This window comes from Urocitellus parryii, chromosome 10, assembly GCF_045843805.1.
Source record: "Urocitellus parryii isolate mUroPar1 chromosome 10, mUroPar1.hap1, whole genome shotgun sequence".
Taxonomy (NCBI): domain Eukaryota; kingdom Metazoa; phylum Chordata; class Mammalia; order Rodentia; family Sciuridae; genus Urocitellus; species Urocitellus parryii.
In genome coordinates, this window is record NC_135540.1 from 83,724,420 (window position 1) to 83,748,331 (window position 23,912).

General features: G+C 33.9%; 1 protein-coding gene and 1 non-coding gene across 3 annotated transcripts in view; one reads left to right on the forward strand and one right to left on the reverse strand.

Moving 5' to 3' along the window:
• Nucleotides 1-23,912, reverse strand: part of Mrpl1 (mitochondrial ribosomal protein L1) — an 82,860-nt gene that overhangs the window by 24,303 nt on the left and 34,645 nt on the right. Inside the window, exons 7-8 of one of the 2 annotated variants that reach the window (XM_077803234.1) lie at nucleotides 17,284-17,390; nucleotides 8,726-9,276 (exon numbers count right to left, since the gene is read on the reverse strand). In XM_077803234.1, the coding sequence (XP_077659360.1) occupies nucleotides 9,178-9,276; nucleotides 17,284-17,390 (206 nt within the window). In that variant the 3' untranslated portion in view covers nucleotides 8,726-9,177. Of the gene's footprint in view, nucleotides 1-8,725; nucleotides 9,277-17,283; nucleotides 17,391-23,912 lie in introns of those variants that run through there. The other variant, XM_026403139.2, reaches the window with a different exon arrangement.
• Nucleotides 19,989-20,094, forward strand: LOC113192906 (U6 spliceosomal RNA). The gene has a single exon (XR_003302078.1). It is a non-coding gene; the product is annotated as a U6 spliceosomal RNA (small nuclear RNA).

The window sequence follows — 23,912 nt, forward strand, 5'->3', positions numbered from 1 at the left end:
TAAGCTAAGTAAAGTTAGCCAATCCCAAAAAAACAAATGTTTTCTCCGATATAAGGGGGGTGACTCAAAGTGGGGTAGGGAGGGAGAGCATGGGTGGAAATTACCTCTAGATAGGAAATTGGGGTGGGAAGGAAAGGGAAGGGGAAGGGGAATAGCAAGGATAGTGGAAGGAGATGGTCATCATTATATAAAATACATGTATGAAGATGTGAATTTGGTGTCAACATACCTCATATACAGAGATATGATAAATTGTGGTATAAAGGTGTTTTAAGAATTGTTATACAAAAAAAAGGAGAGAGGCTCATGTATAATGGCATAATTTGGTGTGAACATACTCTATATACAGAGTTACGAAAAATTGTGCTGTGAATGGATAATTATGAATGTAATGCACTTCACTATTGTCATGTATATAAGAAATAAATAGATAATTAATTAACACCAAAAAATAAAAAATAATATTACACTCAGTTATAAGCATCCCTCTCCTCTTTACAGATTTATTGTTAAATATTTTCCTTAGTGAACCACTGTATTGAATTGAACTGATTGGGTTCCTTCTACAAATATTAGAATGCCTACTAAATGAAAAACAGTGTATGACTTTTCTAGGACAGCTGCAATAAATTACCCCAAACTTGGAAAAATTTAAAAAATTTTTAAAAATAAAAAAATAAAAATAATATGGTAGCATTTAAAAAAATAAAACAGAACAAGTAGAACAAGTGACATTCCTATTTTAAGTCTATTGTTTTTAAACCAAAACTACACTGAGATTTCATCCCACTCCAGTTAGAATGGCAGCCATCAGGAACGCAAGCAATAATAAGTGTTAGAGAGGATGTGGACAAAAAGAAACATTTGCACTGTTGGCAGGATAGTAAATTAGTATAACCACTATGAAAATCAGTATGGAGGTTCCTCAAAAGATGAGTAATGAAACCACCATATTACCCAGGTATACCACTTCTTAGAATATACCTTAAACAATTAAAGTCATCATACTATAGTGATACATGCATACTATGTTTACAGCAGCACAATCCACAATAGCCAAACTATGAAACCAGACTAGGTATCTGTCAATGTATTCATGGATAAAGAAAATGTGGTATATATACACAAGGGAGTTTTATTCACCCATAAAGAAAAATGAAATTATGTCATTTATAGGAAAATGAATGGAACTTGAGAACATTATGTTAAGTGAAGTAAGCCAAACTTAGAAAATCAAGGGTCCTATGTTTTCTTTTTATATGTGAAAGCTAGAGAGAGAAAAAGGGAAAGTGTGGGATGAGGAATATGGTGAAAATGAAAGGAAGGTCAGTAGAGTAGAGTAAAGGGACCAGAGGGAGGGAGGAGGAGAGGAAAAAGGGAAATACTGGGGAATGATATTTGCCAAATTGTATTCTCATATTGTGTGTACAAACAAGTGTGTAACAAGGAATCTCACCATTATGTACAACTAAAATGCACCAATAAAAATATGGAAAAAAATTTTAAAGTATGTTTTTTCTTCATAATACTTTATTCTCTGTTATTGACTTAACAATTTTATAGTATACTAGTAGGAACATGTTCTGTGATGTATGAAAATGAGAAAAGTAAGATTCTACTTGCTCACAAGAGAAATCAATGTTTCATAATAAACTTACTGATGTTGTTAACTGGAATTAGTAATAATTGAAAGTCTGTGCTAAATAGGTTTTAAAAGTTTTATGGCACAGAAAAAATAAAATAAATAAATTACAGTTAAATGTTTAAACATCATTAGAAATCAACTTTTAAAAATCTATTAAAAATTTGTTTAATGTAAACAATTGATTTTTAATTAAATGACATTATTAATGCAGGTAGCATCTACCAAGTTTTTTTTTTTTTTTCCCTCAGTACTAAGGATTGAACCCAGGGCACTTTACTACTGAGCTACATCCCTAGCACTTTGTATTTGTGAGCTAGGGTCTCATTAAAATATTTCTGAGGCTGGCCTTTAACTTGTAATCCTCCTGCCTCAGACTTCCAAGTCACTGGGATTATAGGTGAGCCACTACATTCAGCACCAAAGAAACATTTTTTATTAGATATCACTAATCAAGCCAGGCACAATGGCACATACCTGTAATCCCAGCAGCTAGGGAGGCTGAGGCAGGGATATTGTGAGTTCAAAGCCAGCCTCAGCAAAAGCGAGGCACTAAGCAACTCAGTGAGACCTATCTCTAAGTAAAATACTAACTGGGCTCAGTGGTTGAGTGCCCCTGAGTTCAATCCCTGGTACCAGAAAAAAAAAAAAAAAAAAAAAAGATATCTTTAATCAAAATTGATTAAATTACATTTAAAAACTACTCTGTGATATACAACTTCCACCAGTTCATACTAATTTTTCCATAAATTTAATACTATTTTTCATGTCCTTCTGAAATGGGGGTGATAAACAAAGGAGGAAAACAAGAGTATTAATGAGAAAAAAGAGAGAGGGAAGAAGAAAACAAAAAAGAAAAATTTGAAAAAGTTATTAAAAGAGAACTAAAAGGAGAAAGTCAGGGAAGGAAATAAAGGAAGCCTAAAAACAAGTATCAAAAAGAAACAAAATTTTTAATTATGTCACATAATTTCAGAGTCTAAGAAATGAACAACTATCACTTTAACCAGAGATAGAGTAAAGCTGGCACAAATGCCTTATATTATATCTCTACTAAATAAACCTCTTCTAATCTCCTGCTTAGAAGATGAAGCCTGGCTACCAGAGTCCTGGGAGCTAAGTCAAGGAACAGGGATACCGGAGGGAGATGAGAGGAGTTTCTCAGCATTTTAGAATACATATATTCATATAACCTCTCTATTCTCAATTCCTCAACTCCTTATGTCCCTCAGTCTAGAAATCCTGTTTTAATCTCCCAGTATCTGATGTCATGTACACACTATCCACATATTTATCCCATGAAGACAGGACTGCAGTATATCTTGGTAATGTTTATTTAACCACTACAAAGAATAGCGTCTGACTGTTCTTATTAGGCTCTCAATAAATAGTCACTGAATGCATGCGTAAGTCATGAATTCCTAATGAAAAATCTCACACCAAAGAAAAATGTATGAATGCATACACACAAATACTGCATACAATTTGAGGAAAATCACAAAATCTTGAAGTCCATTGTTAGCTCCATTGGAGTTTTCTGGGGTTAAGAACTTCTGCACAACTGACTTCTTATTAAAATAACAGCAAGTCAAAACTATTATTGATGAACCCAGCCTAATTCCATTTTAAGATAGGGAGCCATCTCATCACAAAGTTATGAAAAGTTAATTTCTGTTTTACTATAAATTACTGCAATTTATAAACTTGCTCGGAATTCCTGCCTGTGCCTTGAACTCACCTACACCTGGCTTTCCCTGACCAGATAACAACCCTCTTTAAAACCTTAGTAGTGCTGCATAAATCCTGGCTCCCCCTGACCAGACAACAACCCTCTCTGAAACCTCATTGGTGCCTCATAAATTCTGATGTTGGAATCTAAATTTACTCCCTACCTTTAAAAATCATGCCATGTAGATCATTAACCTACTATCTGCCTTTGTATTATGGCTGTCAAAATCCTGTTAATCTGTAAGTTCTCAAGAAAACCCCCTTTGCAACTTTTTGTGCTATAAAACCTCGTTCCTGGAGAGCTGGGGTGCTGATCTCTAGCCCATGTTAGGAGAGACAGCTGCTGATAGCTCTCTTTGTGTACACAAATACAAGCTTGCTTTAATTTGATTTAAAATTGAATTTGGTCTTTTCTTTGCGTCAGGGTTCAACATTATTAGGTAATGCTATCAAGGAATGTATTGCCAATAAAATACATGACTCACGTTCTATATCAAAGTATTTCTCCTCTGTGTGTTTAATACTGTTCTCAGAAAGTTTTCAGCATGTACTTCTTTGAGGATATTCTAACCTTACAAAACACAGAAAAATATTCTTCCTCATGGCTTTCATACCTGTTGCCATCTCTCCCAAGAATACTTTTCTCCCAAGCAGCTCCACAGTTTATTCTCTGACATCATTCAGCTTCTATTCAAAATGTCACCTCTCAGAGATGTTTTTCCTTACCAAACCTATCTGAAATAGCACCTCCCCATATACACATCTCCATCATTCTGTCCCTTTACCTAAATATATAAAATCATATTTGCATATTATCTATATTCCCAAACTAGAAAAGTAAGCCATTTGAGGACTAGGACTCTGGGTTTTCTCCAAGACAGTATATCATCACAGTTAAAAACAGTTTTGGCACTCAGTAAGCACTAGGATATGTTTTGAGTGTATTCTGTGGCAGAAAAGTAAGAAAGGAACAGAGTATTCAAGGAAGAATCAGTCCATGTAGGGCCACTAAAATTATTCTTTTGCCTTTACTAGCTTTAGTGTGATGCCAAGCTAAAATACTAAATAATAGGATGAATGAAAGGAAAAGAGTACTACAGAGGAAGTACAGGCAAAATAAATGGGGAAAAAGAAAGTTTGTTTTGGACATAACAAAAGCATATGCTATTTAGCAGAAGCCAGACTTTCTGTGTATGTATTTGAACTTTTAACTCAAAAATCTAAACCTCAGGGTGCTCCCACAGCCAGGAGCTTCATTCTCTGCTTAGCAATTTTACCATTTTAGAGATAAGAGCCTAACCAGGCTTTATGAAGCAACAGATTCCAAGAAAGTGTGTGATGTTTCATTTAACTTTCTGTCCTGAAATGTTATGAATACAGGTTAGCTTTTCTTTAGATTTTATTTTGAAACGTATTGTCAGCAGGCCCAGTAGATCATGCCTATAATCCCAGTGACTCAGGAGGCTGAATCAGGAGCATCACAAGTTCAAGGCCAGCCTCAGTAACACAGCAATACTCTGCCTCAAAAAATAAAAAGGACTGGGGATATGGTTCAGTGGTAAAGTACCTGCGTTCAATTTTCACACTAAAAAACAGAAAACTGATGTTGTCTATGGCCATACTACCCTGAATGTACCCAATCTCGTCTGAAAAGTGCTATGAAGACAAGAAGTCCTCAATGTTCTAAGATGAAATGAAGATAAAACATCAAGATTTCTGATTTTAACTTTTAGAAAACAGAAGTCATTTTACAAGCTTCACTTGTGTGTAAATGTATATTAGAAAAAGAATTTTCCTTGAAATGAAAGATTAAAACCAAAAAAGGGATTAGAAATAAAGCAGCCCCTTTATACACACGTTTTTTAAGGCCATATTTATCAAGTGTATAAAATTCCACCAAGTTCTTATGCTGATGGCCAAATACTTATAAAAAGGCCATATTGTTTTTAAAAATGATCTGAAACTAAGTAGATTTCATAGTACAGTGCACCTATCAAAAAAAGGCTTAGGAAAAAAAAAAAAGGCTTAGGGATGGGGTTGTGGCTCAGTTGTAGAGCACTTGCCTAGCATGTGTGAGGCACTGGGTTCAGTCCTTAGCACCACATAAAAATAAACAAAGGTCCATCAACAACAACAGCAAAAAAACATTTTTAAAATAGGTCTAGTGTACATTAATATGTACATGTTTTTATCTTTGACTTTCACCTTGACTTTCACTTTTTCAAACCCAAAGAATTTTCAGTTAGAATTGATTTAAAAATCAAAATCTAAAACCCATGAAAACTACATTAAGTATTTCTACGTGTGAGTTTCAACTCAATTGATTTCAGACATAAAAGTTACTTGTTACATGTGTCTGAATATATATAAATAGGCAGCAAGAGTCATATAATTTATTATGGTATTAAAAAAAGAAAATGTTAATTACCCTGATTTTATCATTATGCTATATATATACACACACATATTCAATTACAATACTGTGCCCCTTAATTATGTACAAATAGTATATATTTATTTATTTTTTTAAAACCTTTTTTTTAAGGGGGGGGAGAGAGAGAGAGAGAGAGAGAATTTTAATATTTATTTTTTTTAGTTTTTGGCTAACACAACATCTTTGTTTGTATGTGGTGCTGAGGATTGAACCCGGGCCGCACACATGCCAGGCGAGCGTGCTACCGCTTGAGCCACATCCCCAGCCCCAGTATATATTTAATAGTAATATTAAACAATAAATTTTTTAAAGAAAAACAAACCTATTATGGTATTAAATCCTATGAAAGGTTAAATATACCAAATAAACACATTCTAAATTTTCCCTTGATTGAAAAATCATAGTTCATGCCCTTTCCTACTAACAAATGTCTCCTACCACAAATCCTATATTTTATACTCTAGTAATTTTTTTTCTACTGGAAAGTGCTATTCCTGGAACTCTGCCCTCTCATCAAAAGAAATTGCAACTACAATGCTATCACATTTGTTTGCTTTTGAAATATGTGAGGTAATCAACATTAACAAAAAAAGAGAGGGAGAGAGTAAGGAAAAAAAAAACTTTAGTTTTTCACAAATATAAAAGTATTAAATGTGCCACTGTGAAATGAAAGCGTCAATATTAATAGAAAATCAGAACTATCTGAAACAAGTCAAGAAAACCAATCAACATTGCAAGTGGCCTTTAATTAAACTTTGGAGTGTACCGGAAGAGCAGACTGAAGGACAAATATCTTAAATCACACAAGGAATCTATCACTGAAAAAAAACAAAGAATATTCTAAGAGCCCTAATAGCAGATATAAAATGAATTTGCAGTATGTTATAAAATACTAACAGATACTTTTTGAAAATTACTCCAAAGTATCTATTTTGACAGGTTTACGCTTCAATATTTGCAGAGTTTAATTTTCTTACATAATGTCAAAATATAAATCTAGCTAAGCACTTCTATAATAAACAGTGAACAAGATTTTTAATTATTTCATTTTGTTAAACTACAGCAATTAATATTTCACTTGTATTATTTCACAAGGATTATTTGAAGAGTTCAGTGTAAATTGGTCAAATTTTGATTATTTAAATTGATACATCTTTTAGTAATTTCTAACTAATATCAGTTGGCATATTGTTTATTCATACATATGTACATCCATTCATTAACAGTTATTGATTGAGTACATATCTGCCAGGTATTCTTCTAGGATTTGGGTACACAGCAATAAACAAAATGAACAAATATTTTGGCCTTTTATTTTCTTATTCTTTTTGGTTTCCTGGTTCCTCCTCAGTTGTAATAAAACCTTAACTTTCCCTCTTTTAAGCAAAATTTTAGCTCAGTACATGGTCATTCAGCTGCATAGTATATAACATAGGTCATCAGCTAAGCCATGTGACTAAGGTCTGGATAAGGATGGGAACAAAGGTGGTGAAAGCAACATCTCACATGCTTGAAAAACAGCTGCATACTCTACTTACTCCTGCCCCCTGAATCATTCAGACATAATGGTCAGCATGCTTTAACCACAAAGAATAGAAAGGCTTGGAGATAACAAAAGAACAAAGGGAAGGAACCTTGATCCTTAAATAACTCTGCAGATCAAAAGCAGTCCTGAGCTGGCCATTTCAGACTCTGGAGAAAGTTAACTATCATGGTTAAGTCGCTGTTGTTTGGTTCCTTTAAAATAGCTGAATCAATATAGTTGTGTGGTAGCCCATTCTTCGTCTTGTATATTATTTTGAAATAAGAATAATGACCCGGGGCTGGGGTTGTGGCTCAGTGGTAGAGTGCTAGCCTAGCATGTGCAAGGCCCTGGGTTCGATCCTCAGCACCACATAAAAATAAATAAAGTAAAGGTATTGTGTCCAACTACAACTAAAAAATAAATATTAAAAAAAAAAAAAGAATAATGACCCTTAATTTACCTGGAGTATATTTTTAAAGTCCTCCAAGAAGCCATCCTTGGCCTACTCCATGCCATGATTACATTAATCATTGCTTTTCTGTAACTTCTATGTCTTACATATACATTTATATACTGCTAAACTTATCACACATGTAATTTACTTTTGTATCTATCTCCTCCACTAGGTGTGTCCTTCTTAAAAAGAAAAATGTCATGTCACCAGCAGTGTGCCTACTACAATCAGTACTCAATAATATTTGTTAAACTGAACTTATACATTAAGTTGTTCTTTGTTTCTTATTAGATTATAAATGAGCTAATAATAATTTTTCTTGTTCAGAAACAAAGTTCGTGAAAAGTCATTACATGAGAATAATTTTTTAAATACATAGGATACAATAAAAGTCTCTAATATTTCATGGGTCAGACAAAATCAGTCCCAAATATGAGTTAGGAAAGGTTTTATTTTCAGTAGTTAGCAAGGAATCTGCATTATTAATGTTTACAACACTTCAATGTAATCATCCTTCGGTGACCAAGATTCTTGTCAATTTCATTCAGCAGGTACTGGTAAACAGCACATATGATACAGGTAAGTTATACAAGGTACATAGTAAAGGGAACCAACAGGAGACCACCCCCCAAAAAAAGAGTGGTGGAGGATCAGAGTGAGCAGGGCTAAGAATGAGAATAGAAAAGGAATGAGAATAGCAGACAAGCCATTTGAGTAGCATATGCCTGTAATCCCAGCAGCTCTGGAGGCTGAGGCAGGAGGATTGCTGGTTCGAGACCAGCCTCAGAAACTTAGTGAGGCTCTAAGCAACTTAGCAAGATCCTGTCTCTAAAAAAAATAAAAAATAAAAAATAAAAAAATTAAAAATTAAAGGGCTGGGAACATGGCTCAGTGGTTAAGCATCCCTGGGTTCAATCCCTGGTACAAAAAAAAAAAAAAAAAAAAACACAACAGGTGGACAGATGAGACTCAGGATGTTCAGAAGAATAAAACAGATTACATAGCTATCTAAAATATGCAGGCATTAAAAAGAACATGGCATGGGCTGAGGCTACAGCTCAGTGGCAGAGAACTTGTCTTGTATGTGTGAGGCACTGGGTTCAATCCTCAGTACCACATAAAAATAAAATAAAGGCATGCTGTCCATCTGCAACTATGGGTTGGGGGAAGTGGGCATGGCAGCCCACATTAAAGCCCAGGAAGCCTGAGGAGAAAAAAGAAGAACATGGTATGGGTTGATTCCCTGAATTCCTCCCTCAGTAACCCTGCCAAAAAGGGAGAGAGAAAAAAAAAAAGGACATGGCAAGCAGATCTCTTCACATCTTCGAAGATATTCATGCTATATCTGTATTTTCGTCCACTGAAAAGAAGGTTACAGGGGCTGGGGCTGGAGCTCAGTGGCAGAGTGCTTGCCTGGCATGTGTGAGGTACTGGGTTCCATCCTTAGTACCACATACAAAAATAAGCAAATAAAATAAAGGCATGCTATCCACCTACAACCACAAAAAAAAAAAAAGAAAAGAAAAGAAAAGAAAGAAAAAGAATGTTAAGGAACTATATATGTGACATAAAAATTTGCACATAAATTAATTTTTAAGGGTATTTATGTTTTATGCCTTAATATTTCTATAAGGACTAACCAACTATTAATAGATGTTCCATAGGAAAACAACTGCAGGGAGAGACTTCAGTGTTTCCTTATATACTTTCATGAACTGTCTAAATTTAACCATGTACACATATTAATCTGAATTTTTTTAAATATCAAGAGAGTTATATGAGGGCTGGGGTTGTAGCTCAGTAGTAGAGCACTTGCCTGGCATATGTGAGGCACTGGGTTTGATCCTCAGTACACATATGTATAAAGAAAGAAAGAAAGGTCCATTGACAAGTAATAATTTTAAAAAGTTATATGAATAACTGAATTGATTATTATATTGTTTTCTATAGTATAAACATATTGATACTTTTAAAATTATTTACTATCTGAAATTATACTATTTAGATTATAAACATTGAGCAGATACCTGTGTCTCAACTTCACTTTCTGAGAACCCAGATTAGTTTAATTTCCATTTCATGCAAAGAGCCATTGGGGGAAAATGTAGGAGAAATACATTTTTATTCTTTGTAGCCCTTTTAGTTTTATACTTTAAGATCTTTTTTTTAAATATATCACTTAGCAACTTATTTTTATTTCCAGCCAATTATGATCCATGGCCAAGAGAGAAAGTAAATGTTGACATGATAGCAATATAACTGGTAAAAAACAAAATATTCCAATAATAACTTGTTCTTTCTTCGTCATGTTCAACATAGTGTTTAAATGATTTTCACTGATAAAGAGTATTTGATTTGAGAGCACACAGAAATAACCAATTTCATGAACTATGTACATTTCAGGTACAAATTGTAGGAAAAATTAAAAAAAACTAAATGAAACAAATTTATCTAACAAGTACTGCTGACAAATGTTACATACTAACCATCTAAAGGAGTACTTGCAGGTGGGGATGTACCTAAGTGGTACAGCACTTGCCTAGCATACACAAGGTTCTGGATTCAATCCCCAGACATTAGTAACTGAGTTCTAATCTCAGGTATTAGACACCCATTAGATACTAATCAAGAAAGATCATTCAACTGATTGTATTTATCACTTTGATACAGAAGAAAATGTAGCTTAAAGTACTCAAGATCAATTTCATAATACCCTGACACTAGAACTAGATCTTGAAGCAATGTGGCAGTAAGACCCCTTACACAATCATAACAAGAGACATCAAGATGACTTAGCTAGATACAGTACCTCCCACATAGGCAAACAGAAACACGAAACTAATCTTTTGTTCACTCAAAAAATCTTTCTATATTAGGGTTCATCAACCTTTTCTGTAATGAGACAGATGGTAAATATTTTAGGTTTTGCAGACCACATCTATTCTCTGTAGTATATTCTTGTTTTGTTTGCTTTGTTTTTGTGTGGTGCTGGAGATTGAACTCAGGGCCTTGTGCATGCAAGGCAAGCACTCTACCAACTAAGCTATATATATCCTAGCCCTCTTGTTTTGTTTTTTACAACCTTTTAAAATGATAAAGACCATTCTGACAGGTTGTACAAAAGCAGGCCATAGCCATGACTAAATCTGGCCCACAGGCTGTTGTTCATTGATATAGTTCTTTTATCCAAAATGAAGAGGACTTTTAATAAGCATGTGATATTGTCAGTGCCCTTATTGTACACTCACTCTTAATCAAATTCTCATAAACATAGGCTGCAAAACAAGACAAACAAAAACCTCACATCTTCAATATTCCCAATTGTACAATGAAAATAATATCACACATGAAAACCTCATTATTCTGCTTAAAAATCTTTTTTAAAAAATTTATTGCACCTCTGATAATTATAATAATAAAATTCATTGAACACTTGGTTTTGTATCAGATACCATAGTAAATAGTGTAATACTTTTTAAATAACTTATTGAGTTATTCTTGGCATACTGCACATTTTTAATAACTTTGCTAAGGCATAATTTGCATATTACTCATCAATTTCTAATGTACAATTCAATAATTTTTAGTAAGTTTATCAAGTTGTACAACCATCACCATTAATCAGTTTAATGTATCTTCATCACCCCAATATCATCCCTCATGCACATTTACTGTTAATGCCTATTTCCTCCCACTCCCTTCCCAAGGAACTACTAATCTTTCCTATGTTTTTCTTCCTCTAGATAGATCATATAAATGTTATCACATAAATGGTTTCTGTATCTGGCTTCTTTCCCTGAGTATAATATTATTAAGGTTCATTCATATTGTAGAATGGATCCATAGTTTGTTTTTCTATTATGAAGTAGTATTCCATTAGATGTGCTGCACTTTCTTAAAAGATGCAATTTACTAAGTTTTGACACATATACAATCATGATATCACCCACATAATAATCATTCATTTCCACAACTTACTGTGCCCCTTAATAATCCTGCTACCTGCCATTCTCTATCCACCTCTGTCCCCAAGGCAACCATGAGTCTGCTTTCTGTCACTATATAGAAGTTTGCATTTGCCATAATTTTATATAAATATAATCATACAGTATATATTTTTTTACCTCCTTTATTCAGCATAATTATTTTAAAATTCATCCATTTTATTGTATATATTGATCTTATTATTATTCCAAAAGAATATTTTTGTTTATGTATTCATCTATGATAGCTATTTAGAATGTTTCCAGTTTGGAATTTTTATAAACAAACCTGATATGGACTTTTGTTTCTAAGTCTTTGGACATGTTTTCAATTCTTGTAAATATCTAAAAGTGGGGGCTGGGGATGTGGCTCAAGTGATAGCATACTCGCCTGGCATGCGTGCGGCACGGGTTCGATCCTCAGCACCACATACAAACAAAGATGTTGTGTCCACCAAAAACTAAAAAAATAAATATTAAAATTCTCTCTCTCTCTTTCTCTCTCTCTCTTTCTCTCTCTCTCTCTCTTAAAAAAAATATCTAAAAGTGGAATGGCAAGATCATATAGTAGGATCAACTTTTAATTTAAGAGAAGGACAAATTATTCACCAAAGAGATTGCATCATTTAACATTCCCACAGTACATGAGTGATCTAGTCCCTCCACATCCTAAACAACATGGTCAGTTTTTTAAATTTTATTAATTCTAGTATATGTGTACTGACAGTTCTTTATGGTATTAATCTATGTTTTCCTAGTGACTAAAGATGTTGAGCATCAGTGCTGGGGTTGTGGCTCAATGGTAGAGCACCTGCCTAACATGTATAGGCATTGGGTTCAATCCTCAGCACTACATAAAAATAAATGAATAAAATAAAGGTACTGTGTCCATCTACAACTAAAAAATAATAATAATAAAAAAAGATGTTGAGCATCTTTTCATATGTTTGTGTTGTAGCTCCTTGGTGAAGTGTGTTCACATCTTTTGCCAAATTTTTTAAAAATTGGGTCTCTTTAATGGGTTTGATAAGTTTTTTAAATATATTCTGGATTCATCAGATATATTCTGCCAGTCTTTAATTTGTCCTCATTTTCATAATGCTATCTTTTAAAGATCAGATTTTTAATTTTTACAAAAGGGCAACTTACCAATTTCTTCTATGGATATTTTTGGTGTCACATCTAAGAAATAATTCCCAAACCAAATTTTTTCTTTTAGAAGTATGTTATTTGAGGCTTTATATTTAGATTTTTGATATATTTTGAGTTAATTATTATATAGGATTTGAAATGTGGTTCAAAGTTCATTCTATTTTATGTAGATATCTAACTGTTCTGGTACATTTTGTTGAAGACTGCTTTATGTGGTTTTCTCACTAAAAAATGCCTTTATACCTTGTTGATAATCAGTTATCCATATGTTTTTTGTCTTTTTGGGGGGAGGGGTCGTCTATTCAATTGACTGTTTTTTCTCTAAACATCAATACCACATTGTCTTAACTGTTGTACCTTTATAAATCATATATATCTCCAACTTCATTATTTTTCAAAGTTGCTTTGGCTATCTTAGATCCTTCACATTTCCATATAAGCTTTAGAATCAATTTCTATTTTTTTGAAAATAAGTTTTGAATGGGAATTTGAGAATTTAATGAGTCTATTGACTCCCTTGGGGATAACTAATATTTTACTAACATTCAGTCTACTAATTCATAAACAAAGAACATCTCACCTTTTATTGGTATCGTTAATTTCTTTCTACTATATTTGAAGTTTACAGTGCATTCATCTTTCACATCTCTTGTCATATTTATCCTCAAATTTTCATATTTTTATAGTATTACAAATGACATTCACTGTTTTTTGTTTCTAATTGTTACTACTGTACAGAAATGCAAATGATTTTTATACATGGAGCTTATATACTTCAACTATACTTAACTCATGTCTTTGTTCTTTTAGCTAAATCATATACTCTATAAATAATGGCAGTTTCACCTCTTCCTCTATTCTAGATGTCTCTCTGCCTGTTTTACTTACTCTGCCTAAAATCCTATATAAGGTTGAACAGAAGCATTAAGAACACATATCCTAATCTTGTTTCTAAACTTAGGAAGATAACAGCATTTAGTCTTTCACCAATAAATATAATGCCAGCTATTGGTTTTTCTTAGATATCTTTTATGAGGTTGAGGACACTTGACTTTTGGTGGTGGTGCAGGGGTGGGTGTTGTGCTAGGGACTAAACACAGGGTTTCATACAGGTTAAGCACATGTTCTACCACTGAGCAGTAGATCTAACCCAAAGGACACTAACTTCTATCCTCGGTTTGCTGAGATTACTTAATCAGCTTTGGATTCTGTCAAATGCTAGCTCTGTGTCTACTGAAATGATCTATGGCTTTTGTTTTATAATTTGTTAATAAAATGAATTATAATGATTATCGAATCATAAACCAACCTTGCATTCCTACAGTGAACGGTACTTGATTACCGCTATGATTTGAATATGATATGTCCTCTCCAAAACTCAAGTTGGAATTTGACTGTCATTGTGACAGTGCTGGGAGATGGGGCCTGTAAGAGGTAATGAAGTCATTAAGAGGGATTAATGCCTTTCTCATTGAAATGGATTCATTCTCCAGAGAGCAAGTCAATTCCTAGTGTTCTTGCCTCTTCAACACATGTCTCTTGTCCTTTCACTTTTCTGCCATGCTGTGGTGTAGCATGAGGTGCTCACCAGATACTGGCACCATGTTCTTGAACTCTCCAGCCTCCAGAATCATAAGCCAATGTAAACCTCTATTTTATATAAATCATCTAGTCTCAGGTATTTTTTTATGTGTGTGTTGGGGGTGCTGGGAATGGAACCCAGGGGCAATTTACCACTGGGTTACATCCCCAGCCCTTTTAATCTTTGACACAGAATCTCATTAAACTGTCCAGCTGGCCTTAAACTTGCTATCCTTCTGCCACAGCCCCCTGAGCCACTGGGATTACAGGTCTGTGACTGTAATCCTGGCTCAGTCTCAGGTATTCTACTACAGCAATAGAAAACATTCTAAGGTAGCCATGATAAATTATACTTTTTATATATCACTGGATTTTATTTATTAAACTCAGTTTTAAATCTTTACATCTATATTCATGAATGATGTTGCACTGTAGTTTTCCTTGGTTTTGGTATCAAGATAATGCTCATTGGTTTTGGCGCATAGGTAAATCAGGGCCTTCATCTTAGCCAGAAGAAGTAAGTGTGCTACATAGTTATTATGTTATTACCTCATCTAATCATTCCTAGCCTAGGTAGTATTTGTCATTACTATCACATTACATATGGCAGAAAAGAGGAAAATAATAAAGACTGACAGCAAGGAAGAATAGTTCTTTCTAAACTGGAACTAGGATTTTAATCATGACAGCATGAATCTAAAATCTATTCTCTTAATCTCCTACTATACTATAATACTAAACTTGTACTCAAGAAGATTCTCTTTAAACACGTAGATTAATTTCTTTTTTATTGAGAAAAAAACATTTAGTCTCCAAAAGATCCAAGTACTCTGATCTGGAGCTCATGTCTTACTCTCTATAGTATTTATTAAAAAAAAAAAAGTATAAAATGCCATGGTTTCTTACACTTTAAGTCAGGACCTATATAAACTATACTACTGAATATACTGAACTATTACTTAAGAAAGGATCTTATAAGGATATTCTATAGTCCCAAAAGACCAACCCAAACTATTATAATAGGTACTACCCTCTTACAGTTTTATCTGATGTTTAACCACATTGTGAAATATGAATTATCATAGATATTCTGCAGATGAGAAAATTTGAAAAGCAACATTAAGAAACTTGCTTAATATCCCTTAAATAGCATGGCAGATATTCAAACTCAGGTCTCTACAGCTCAAAAAAAGCTCCTTAAATACCATGTTTGTTTGTTTGTTTGTCAGATTCCAATATTTTCAACTCTAAGGAAAAAAAGAAGCACTGCCAAGGGCCTTTGGAAACAAAGAAATTTCATCATCAGATTCCAGCAGAGCTCAGGCCAAGTAAATTGGATCTGAGCTTTGATGATAATGTGGCAAGTAGACACTTTTCAACCTTTGACTGCTGTAAGCCTACTTTATTTCCTTTCTAAGGGAAGTTTTCCTACCATGAAACTAGCTGAGTGCTTTTTCTTTATTTCTGAATAGCTAAAGGTGGACATAGCTCAATTCACTTGGATCACTAGCTATTATATATGATGCAGAATTCCTCTTAAGAGTCAAATGGGAGGAAAAAGAGAAAGAATAGCAGCAATTCAAATTATTCTAGTCACAAAACAAGGTAGAATAGAGGAAAAAAAAAAAAACCTGAATGCTTAAGAATATTCAAGGTCCAGATCCTACCTATTCTGCCTCATTTTAGCAGTGAAACCTTGGAAAAGTTTCAGACTCTATGGGCTTCCAAGTTTTGATCTATAAAATAGGGATGATAATTTTACCTCTCACATACTTAAGAAGTAAAAGAGAGAATACACAAAATGTGTTTAGAATAGCACCTGACACTTGATAAGCACTTTTTAAAATTATTCTATCAGTATTATATTATTCCTATAATTATGGACAGAAAAAAATTACATGTTATTTAGAGATTGTTTGTATTTGCAAATAACTTGTTTCTAATGCCTGTATATTGAAAACATCATTCTGTAATTCTGACAGGTCAATATTAGTGTCCTAAAAATGACATTGGAAATTGATTTCTAGTATCTTCTATAAATAGGCAAACAACTTTGAAAACAAACAGAAATAACCATAAGAGCTGGGCGCAGTGGCACATGCCTGTAATCCCAAGCAGCTTGATAGGCTAAAGCAGGAGGATTCGCAAGTTCAAAGCCAGCCTCAGCAATAGTGAGGAGCTAAGCCAACTCAGTGAGACCCTGTCTCTAAATAAACTACAAAATATGACTGGGGGTGTGGCTCAGTGGTTGAGTATATCTGAGTTCAATCACTGGTACAAAAGAAAAGAAATAACCAGACATAAATTATTAAGATAAGGCAAATTATTCAGTTCCATTATGTAGTATTAATTACCCACTATGTGCTCAGCATTATATAATGTTCTATAGAATACACACAAGATCTAAACCCAACTCTCAATATGCTTAAATTATCAGGGAACAAAAATACATACTTAGAATAGATAAGGCAAAATATAAGCAAATTCTAGTGAATAACCAGTAACTCTGGATGGAAGAAGTCCTCAAATAAAAAATTCCATGTGTATATTTAATGCCATTCTTTTTTAAATTTTTTATTCTAATTTGTTATATATGACAGCAGAATGCATTCAATTCATATTACACATACAGAGTACAATTTTTCATATCTCTGGATATATACAACATATATGCTTAATATTAGTTTCAAAAGCAAATGCAAATGACTGGTATATTACAATAGTATAAATTATTAATAAATTAAACAAAAAAGGATTATTTAATGAATTTCCACCATAACTTACTGTGGCTATTTTGGTACTGAGAAAGTTCTCCCTTTCTTCATCTACGTGAATTTCATGTCCAGTTTTAAATAATTCAAGCATTTTAGGGATGTCACGGCCAATGGAATCTGGTTAGAAAAATAAAAAATCCCAAATTATCACTACATCTAAAACCATAGCAAAAATTACTGAATGTGATAACCATATATTCCATGTGAAGATACAGTAAATAAATTGTGGCAGACAGACTTTAGAGTGGCCCTTGTGGTCACAATTTCCTGTGCTCATGCTCTTGAGTGATTTCCTCCCACTGTGTGTGGATGAAGCCTGCAGCTTCCTTCTCAGGTTATAATGTCACTTACTAAAGAAAAGAACAAAATCAAGGTAAAAACTGATAATGTTCAAAGTATACAGAAGATTCAAAAAATAAACTATATAACCACTATGATTTAGTCATTATCATTTTAACTCAGAGTTAACACACAAAATGCATTTATATTTCAGTATACTGAAATACTAATATATGCATAAAAGTGTTTCTTTTTCTCTGCATCTTTTCCAGCCTTTATTATTATTTGTGTTCTTGATGAATGCTATTTTGACGGTTGTGAAATGAAAACTCAGTGTAGCTTTGATTTGAATTTCCCTAATTGCTAATGTTGCTGAACATTTTTTATGTATTTATTGGCCATTTATATTTTTTTCTTGAGAAGGATCTGTTTAATTCATTTACCCGTTTATGAATTGGGTTATTTGACTTCTTGGTTTAAAGTTTTTTGAGCTCTTTATACATTCTAGATATTAATCTTTTGTCACAAAAGTGCTAGCAAAGATTTTCTCCTGAAGCAGGAAATTTTATGGTAAGTTTTTAAACTAAGAAGGATTATCCAGGAAAGCAGGAAAAATGAACAGCGTAGAAGGAGAAACAGTGTCCTCTTATAGGTGAGTGAAAGTGGAATCCATTGCACAAATGACCAGAGGTGGCAGTTAGTAGAAGCATAGAGAATTCATTTGAAGTGACAGGAAGGAAGGCAGTGTTGTGGGTATATTCAAGTATCACTGAATGATTCTTGAGTTCTTGTACTAAGTACAAGCCTGGTTCCTATGAAAAAATAACTTTAAAAGCATAGGTGTATGTTAAATATGAAGACGTCTAAATAGACATAGTTTAACCATGTGTTTCTTTTTTGTATACCATTATTAACATCTTACTGTTTATTGTTAAACTATGTCATACTGTTTAGTACTCAGTTACATCAGAATGTAATGAATATCTTTTCAGTATTTGTTCCATCTCTGTGTCCCTTATCTCTCAATTAGATTGTAAGCTCCTTGTGGGTAGTTGCTTTTCTTCATGCTGAAGGGCTCTTGAACCATCCTGAACAACTTCTGAGATAATACTTGGGAGTAATGTATAGTGAAGGTATGTTTGCTCTTCATGTAATCAGATCCTCACATTTACTCATGAAGGGAACATTTGGCTTGAGGCACCATGGAAGTTTTGTCCCTCTCCTTCTCTCTTTTTAAAATTGCAGTGCTGGGGATTGAACCCAGTGGCACTCTACCACTGAGCTACATCCCCATCCCTTTTCAAATGTTATTTTAAGACAGTGTATTACTGAGTTGCTACCTTCAACTTGCTGTCCCTCTTGCCTCAGCCTCCCAAGTTACCATGTCCAGCATTGGGAAGTAGTGTGTCTTTAGTGGCACATTGCTCACTATATTTCTTACCCTTCAAATTTTTCACATTTTCTACACGTTTTAAATTATATTGTGTACATATACAAATATTTTTTTAAAAATTTTTTAATCTTTATTTATTTATTTATTTTTAGTTTTCGGCGGACACAACATCTTTGTATGTGGTGCTGAGGATCAAACCCGGGCCGCACGCATGCCAGGCAAGCATGCTACCGCTTGAGCCACATCCCCAATCCCCACATACAAATATTTTAACAACAAATCCCATCAATCTATATAACTATAAAGCACCAATTAAAAAATGTGAAAAAAAAGGAAAATTGCCCATTTCAATACAAAATAAACTAGCCTCCTATGACTTTATATTGCTTTCCAGTTACTATCTAATACTCTTCTTAAGTGCATTAAGGTCTCATAAAAGTTGTTCATGACCTTTTCTCCATTTCCTTTTATGCGTATTCTATCAGGTTATCCTTCCCAGCATTCCACCAAGAATAATATTGTGAAAGTCACCAATGACTTTCAAATGGGAAAATCCATTAGCCATTTCTCAGTGTTCATATGACTTGACCTATCAACAGCAGGTCACAGAATATCTTTCCTCTTTCTGTAACACCTTGATTTCTCTTCAAACACACATATTCACTAGCTGGCCCATTGCTTTTTATCAACTTAGCCACCTTCATTTAGCTGACTTCTTCCAACATTACTATCTCTGGGCTCAGTCACCTGACCTATTATTTTATACTTGCACACCCACCTACGTGATCTCATCCAGACATCTGGCTTTAAATACCAGTTAGTCATTCCTAATCACAAATTTACATCTCCAGCTACATCACTCATGATTTCCAACCACCTGTTTGATATCCCCATGTAGATGCAGACAGTTAATTAGTGAGGTATAAATATGACAAACATTTGCCAGAGAAATGAATAAATGACTTCATAATTTTGAGTTTAATATTATAGTGATAATGTATGGTAATTAAGTAGGAAAGAACAGGGTTTAAGAAATAAAGAATGTTTACTTTCATGGCACATATATTAAAACTGGAACAATACAGAAAAAGATTAGCATGGCCCTTGATCAAGGATAACAGGCAAATTTGTGAAGCATTCTGTATTTTGTGTTCTGTATTCTCCTAGAAAATGTTCTAGAATTTCTTGAACCTGGTTCAAAGTGAGTGCAACATCAACCCAAAGACAACCTTAAACTAGGCTTTAAGCCTTCAGTCTTTCTTCTAGTTAAGATCGTTGATAAACAAGACATGTCCAAAGTGAATAAGTTTGACAAATCAAAACTGAATAAAACTAATACTGAAGGGAAAACAAATATATGCTTCTCTCAAAGAAAACTATCCAGCAGGAGAAATAATGTTCCCAAACATTGGGGTTTCTTCCCAAGAGTAAATTTCAACACTGCCTGAGAGCCTTGGCTAATTTTTATAAACCTGTGTGTTTGTATAAATTTTAGGTACCTATGGCTTCTCATCTGTACTCCCTGGCTAAGAGGTCAAGAGTAGTCAATGTTCACTTAAATCTATATTTTAAACTTCCTATTTGTACATAAATTCCAGATGGTAGATGCTGTCATATAATCTCACCACTGATGACCTTTGTATGTGTGGTCCTTGCGCCCCCTACAGGGCAAGCCAATTATAACTTAGAAGAGGTGTTTTCCACTGCTTCTTCACCTTCCTGAAGGTGCATACCTTTACAGCTTCTCACAGTGTACCTTCATTTCTAATGTACCAATAAAATAATATTTTAAAAAGACAAAGTTCTAGAATTTCTTGGCTTTTCCCTTAAATTTGGTTTATTTTCCATTTTAGATTTTTTTGTCTGATATGAAGAAAGGGACATCTGGCATATAAGCACCATTCCTTGAAATTTTTATCATTTTTCCATATAATTTTGGCACTTTTGATGAAAAGAAGTTGACCAATGTTTGATCCACATTCATCTATCATTAATGCCATACAACGCTGTTCTGATTACAATAGTGCTATGCAGTGAAGTCTTTTGTTAAAGTTTTTTTTTAATTGTCAGTTGGCTTTCTGGCTGAGGTTACATTGAGTCTAGAAAAAGTTGGAAATAACTCCATTTTAACAATATTATGCCTTTAAATCTATAGCTATAGTGTATGTCTCCATTTACTCAGGTATTCTTCAAACTTTCAACAACTTTTAGCAGTTTTCTGTGACTAGCTCTTACACAACTTTTGCTCAACTTAGTCCTACATATTTTGTTTATCCTCATGTGAAACTGTTTTATAAATCTCATCTTGTCTGTTAGTAGTCTATAGAAATGAGGTCGATTGTTGTTGCTGGATCTTGGCATAATATACCTCTAAATGTACTTATTAGAAATCACAAGAATACCTTAAGATATCATCTGGAAATACAGATTTCTTCTTTTCCCAGTATATGCCCTTTACTTCACTAACCTCCAGTACAATGTTAAATGTAGGTGGTGAGAGCAAAGATCTTTGTCTTGATAGTTATTTCAGGTAGAAAGCCTTCCATCTTAAGAGTCTCACCATTAAGAATGTTGTTTTTGCATAGTTATGTTTTGTCAACTTGAGGAAATCCATTTCTATTTCTAGTATTTTCAGCATTCTTACCATAAACACATGTTGGAGCTGGGTATGGTGGCACACGCCTGTAATCCCAGCAACTCAGGAAGCTGAGACAGGAGGATCACAAATTCAAGTCAGCCTCAGCACCTTAGCAAGGCTCTAAGCAACTCAGCAAGACCCTGTCTCAAAAAATAAAAGGTCTGGGACATAGTTCAATCCCATAGTTCAATCCAACATACATACGTTTATTTATTTACTAGTACTTCTCTGCATCTAATCCTCTTTTATTCTATTAACACAGTATATTATACTGATGTTTGGATATAAAATCAATTTATTCCTAAAATAAATCTCCTTGGTTGAGATATATGAACCCTTATGTTTATATTGCTGGATTCAATTTGCTAATCCTTTGTTAAGGATTTTTGTTGTTGCTTCTATGCTCATGAGAAATAATGGTCAGCAGTTTTCTTATGAAGTCCTTGTCTGGCTTTGATATCAGGGTAGAGCTCAGCACATAAAATAAGTTGGTAAATGGTCTTTTTTCATTATTTTCTAAAAGGGGTTGTAAGCTGGTTACATTGGCACATGCCTGTCCCACTCCCATTCCCCCCACTGCCCACTTGGGGTCCTTCCCTGAGCTTGCTCCCTCCTTCCCTCCCTCCCTCTCTCCTCCTCTCCTCCCTTATTCCCTCCCTCTGTGCCCAACTGCTCAAAAATTTAAAAAAATAATGATAATAATAAAAAGAAAAATATTAAAATCTCCAACTGGACTTAATTACTATATTTCTCCTTTCAATATTGTCCAGTTGTGTTTCATATCTTCTAGGGCTCTTTTTAGATGAGTACGTCCTATTAATAATATAGAATATCCATCTTTTTCTCCAGTTAACATTCATCATCTAAAAGGTAAACCTTGTAATATAACCAATCCAATTCCCTAATACTAATTGTTTTCATGGTATATCTTTACCCATCATTTTACTTTCCCTTATTCGTGTGATTAAAAATAAAGTATATTTCCTATAAAAGCATGTAGTTGGATTGCTTTTACATCATCTTATAATCTCTGCCTTTTGAATGGAATGTAAAGTCCATTTCCAAATGACCTAATAATTATTGTTATGACTGGATTTTTTATTTTGGTATGTATTTTCTATTTGTCTCATCCTGTTTGTTCCTCTGTTCCTTCTTTATAGCAAGCAACCTTTTGTTTTAAATGAAAAAATTAATATATCATCTTTATTACTCTAACTTTCAGATGTTTTTCTTTGCTCTAGTGATCACAATGTGCACATGTATTTAGTATAAATTATTCTGTGTTAATAGCAGTAAATTTGTGCTTGCCAATTAATCCTCCCCTACCCACTTCACTTTGCAATATTATTGTCATACCCAAACCTGCTATACCTCCTGTATATCTCATTTTTTATTGATTTTTTAAAAAATAAACAACAGAATGCATTACAATTCTTATTACATATACACAGCACAATTCTTCATCTCTCTAGTTGTATATAAAGTATGTTGACACCAATTCGTGTCTTCATACATGTACTTTGAATAATGATGTCTATCACATTCCACCATCCTTGCTAATCCCCTGCCCCCTCCCTTTCTCTCTCACCCCTCTGCCCTATCTAGAATTCATCTATTCCTCCCATGCTCCCCCTCCCTACACCACTATGAGTCAGCCTCCTTATATCAGAGAAAACATTTGGCATTTGTTTTTTTGAAATTGGCTAACTTCACTTAGCATTATCTTCTCCAGCGCCATCCATTTACCAGCAAATGCCATGATTTTATTCTTTTTTTTGCTGAGTAAAATTCCATTGTGTATATATGCCACATTTTTTTATCTATTCATCTATTGAAGGGTATCTAGGTTGGCTCAACAGTTTAGCTATTGTGAATTGTGCTGCTATAAACATTGATGTGGCTGTGTCCCTGCAGTATGCTGTTCTTAAGTCTTTTGGGTATAGACCGAAGAGAGGGATAGCTGGGTCAAAAGGTGGTTCCATTCCCAGATTTCGAAGGAATCTCCATACTGCTTTCCATAATGACTGCACCAATTTGCAGTCCCACCAGCAATGTATGAGTGTGACTTTTCTCCCACATTCTCGTCAATGCTAATTGTTATTTGTCTTCATAATATCTACCATTCTGACTAGAGTGAGATATCTTAGAGTAGTTTTGATTTGCATTTTCAGTGAACATTTTTTTCATATATTTGTTGACTGACTGAGGTTCTGAGAAGTGTCTGTTTAGGTCCTTGGCCCATTTGTTGATTGGGTTATTTGGTGGGTTTTTTTGTTTGTTTGTTTGTGCTTAGCTTTTTGAGTTCTTTATATACCCTAGAGATTAGTGC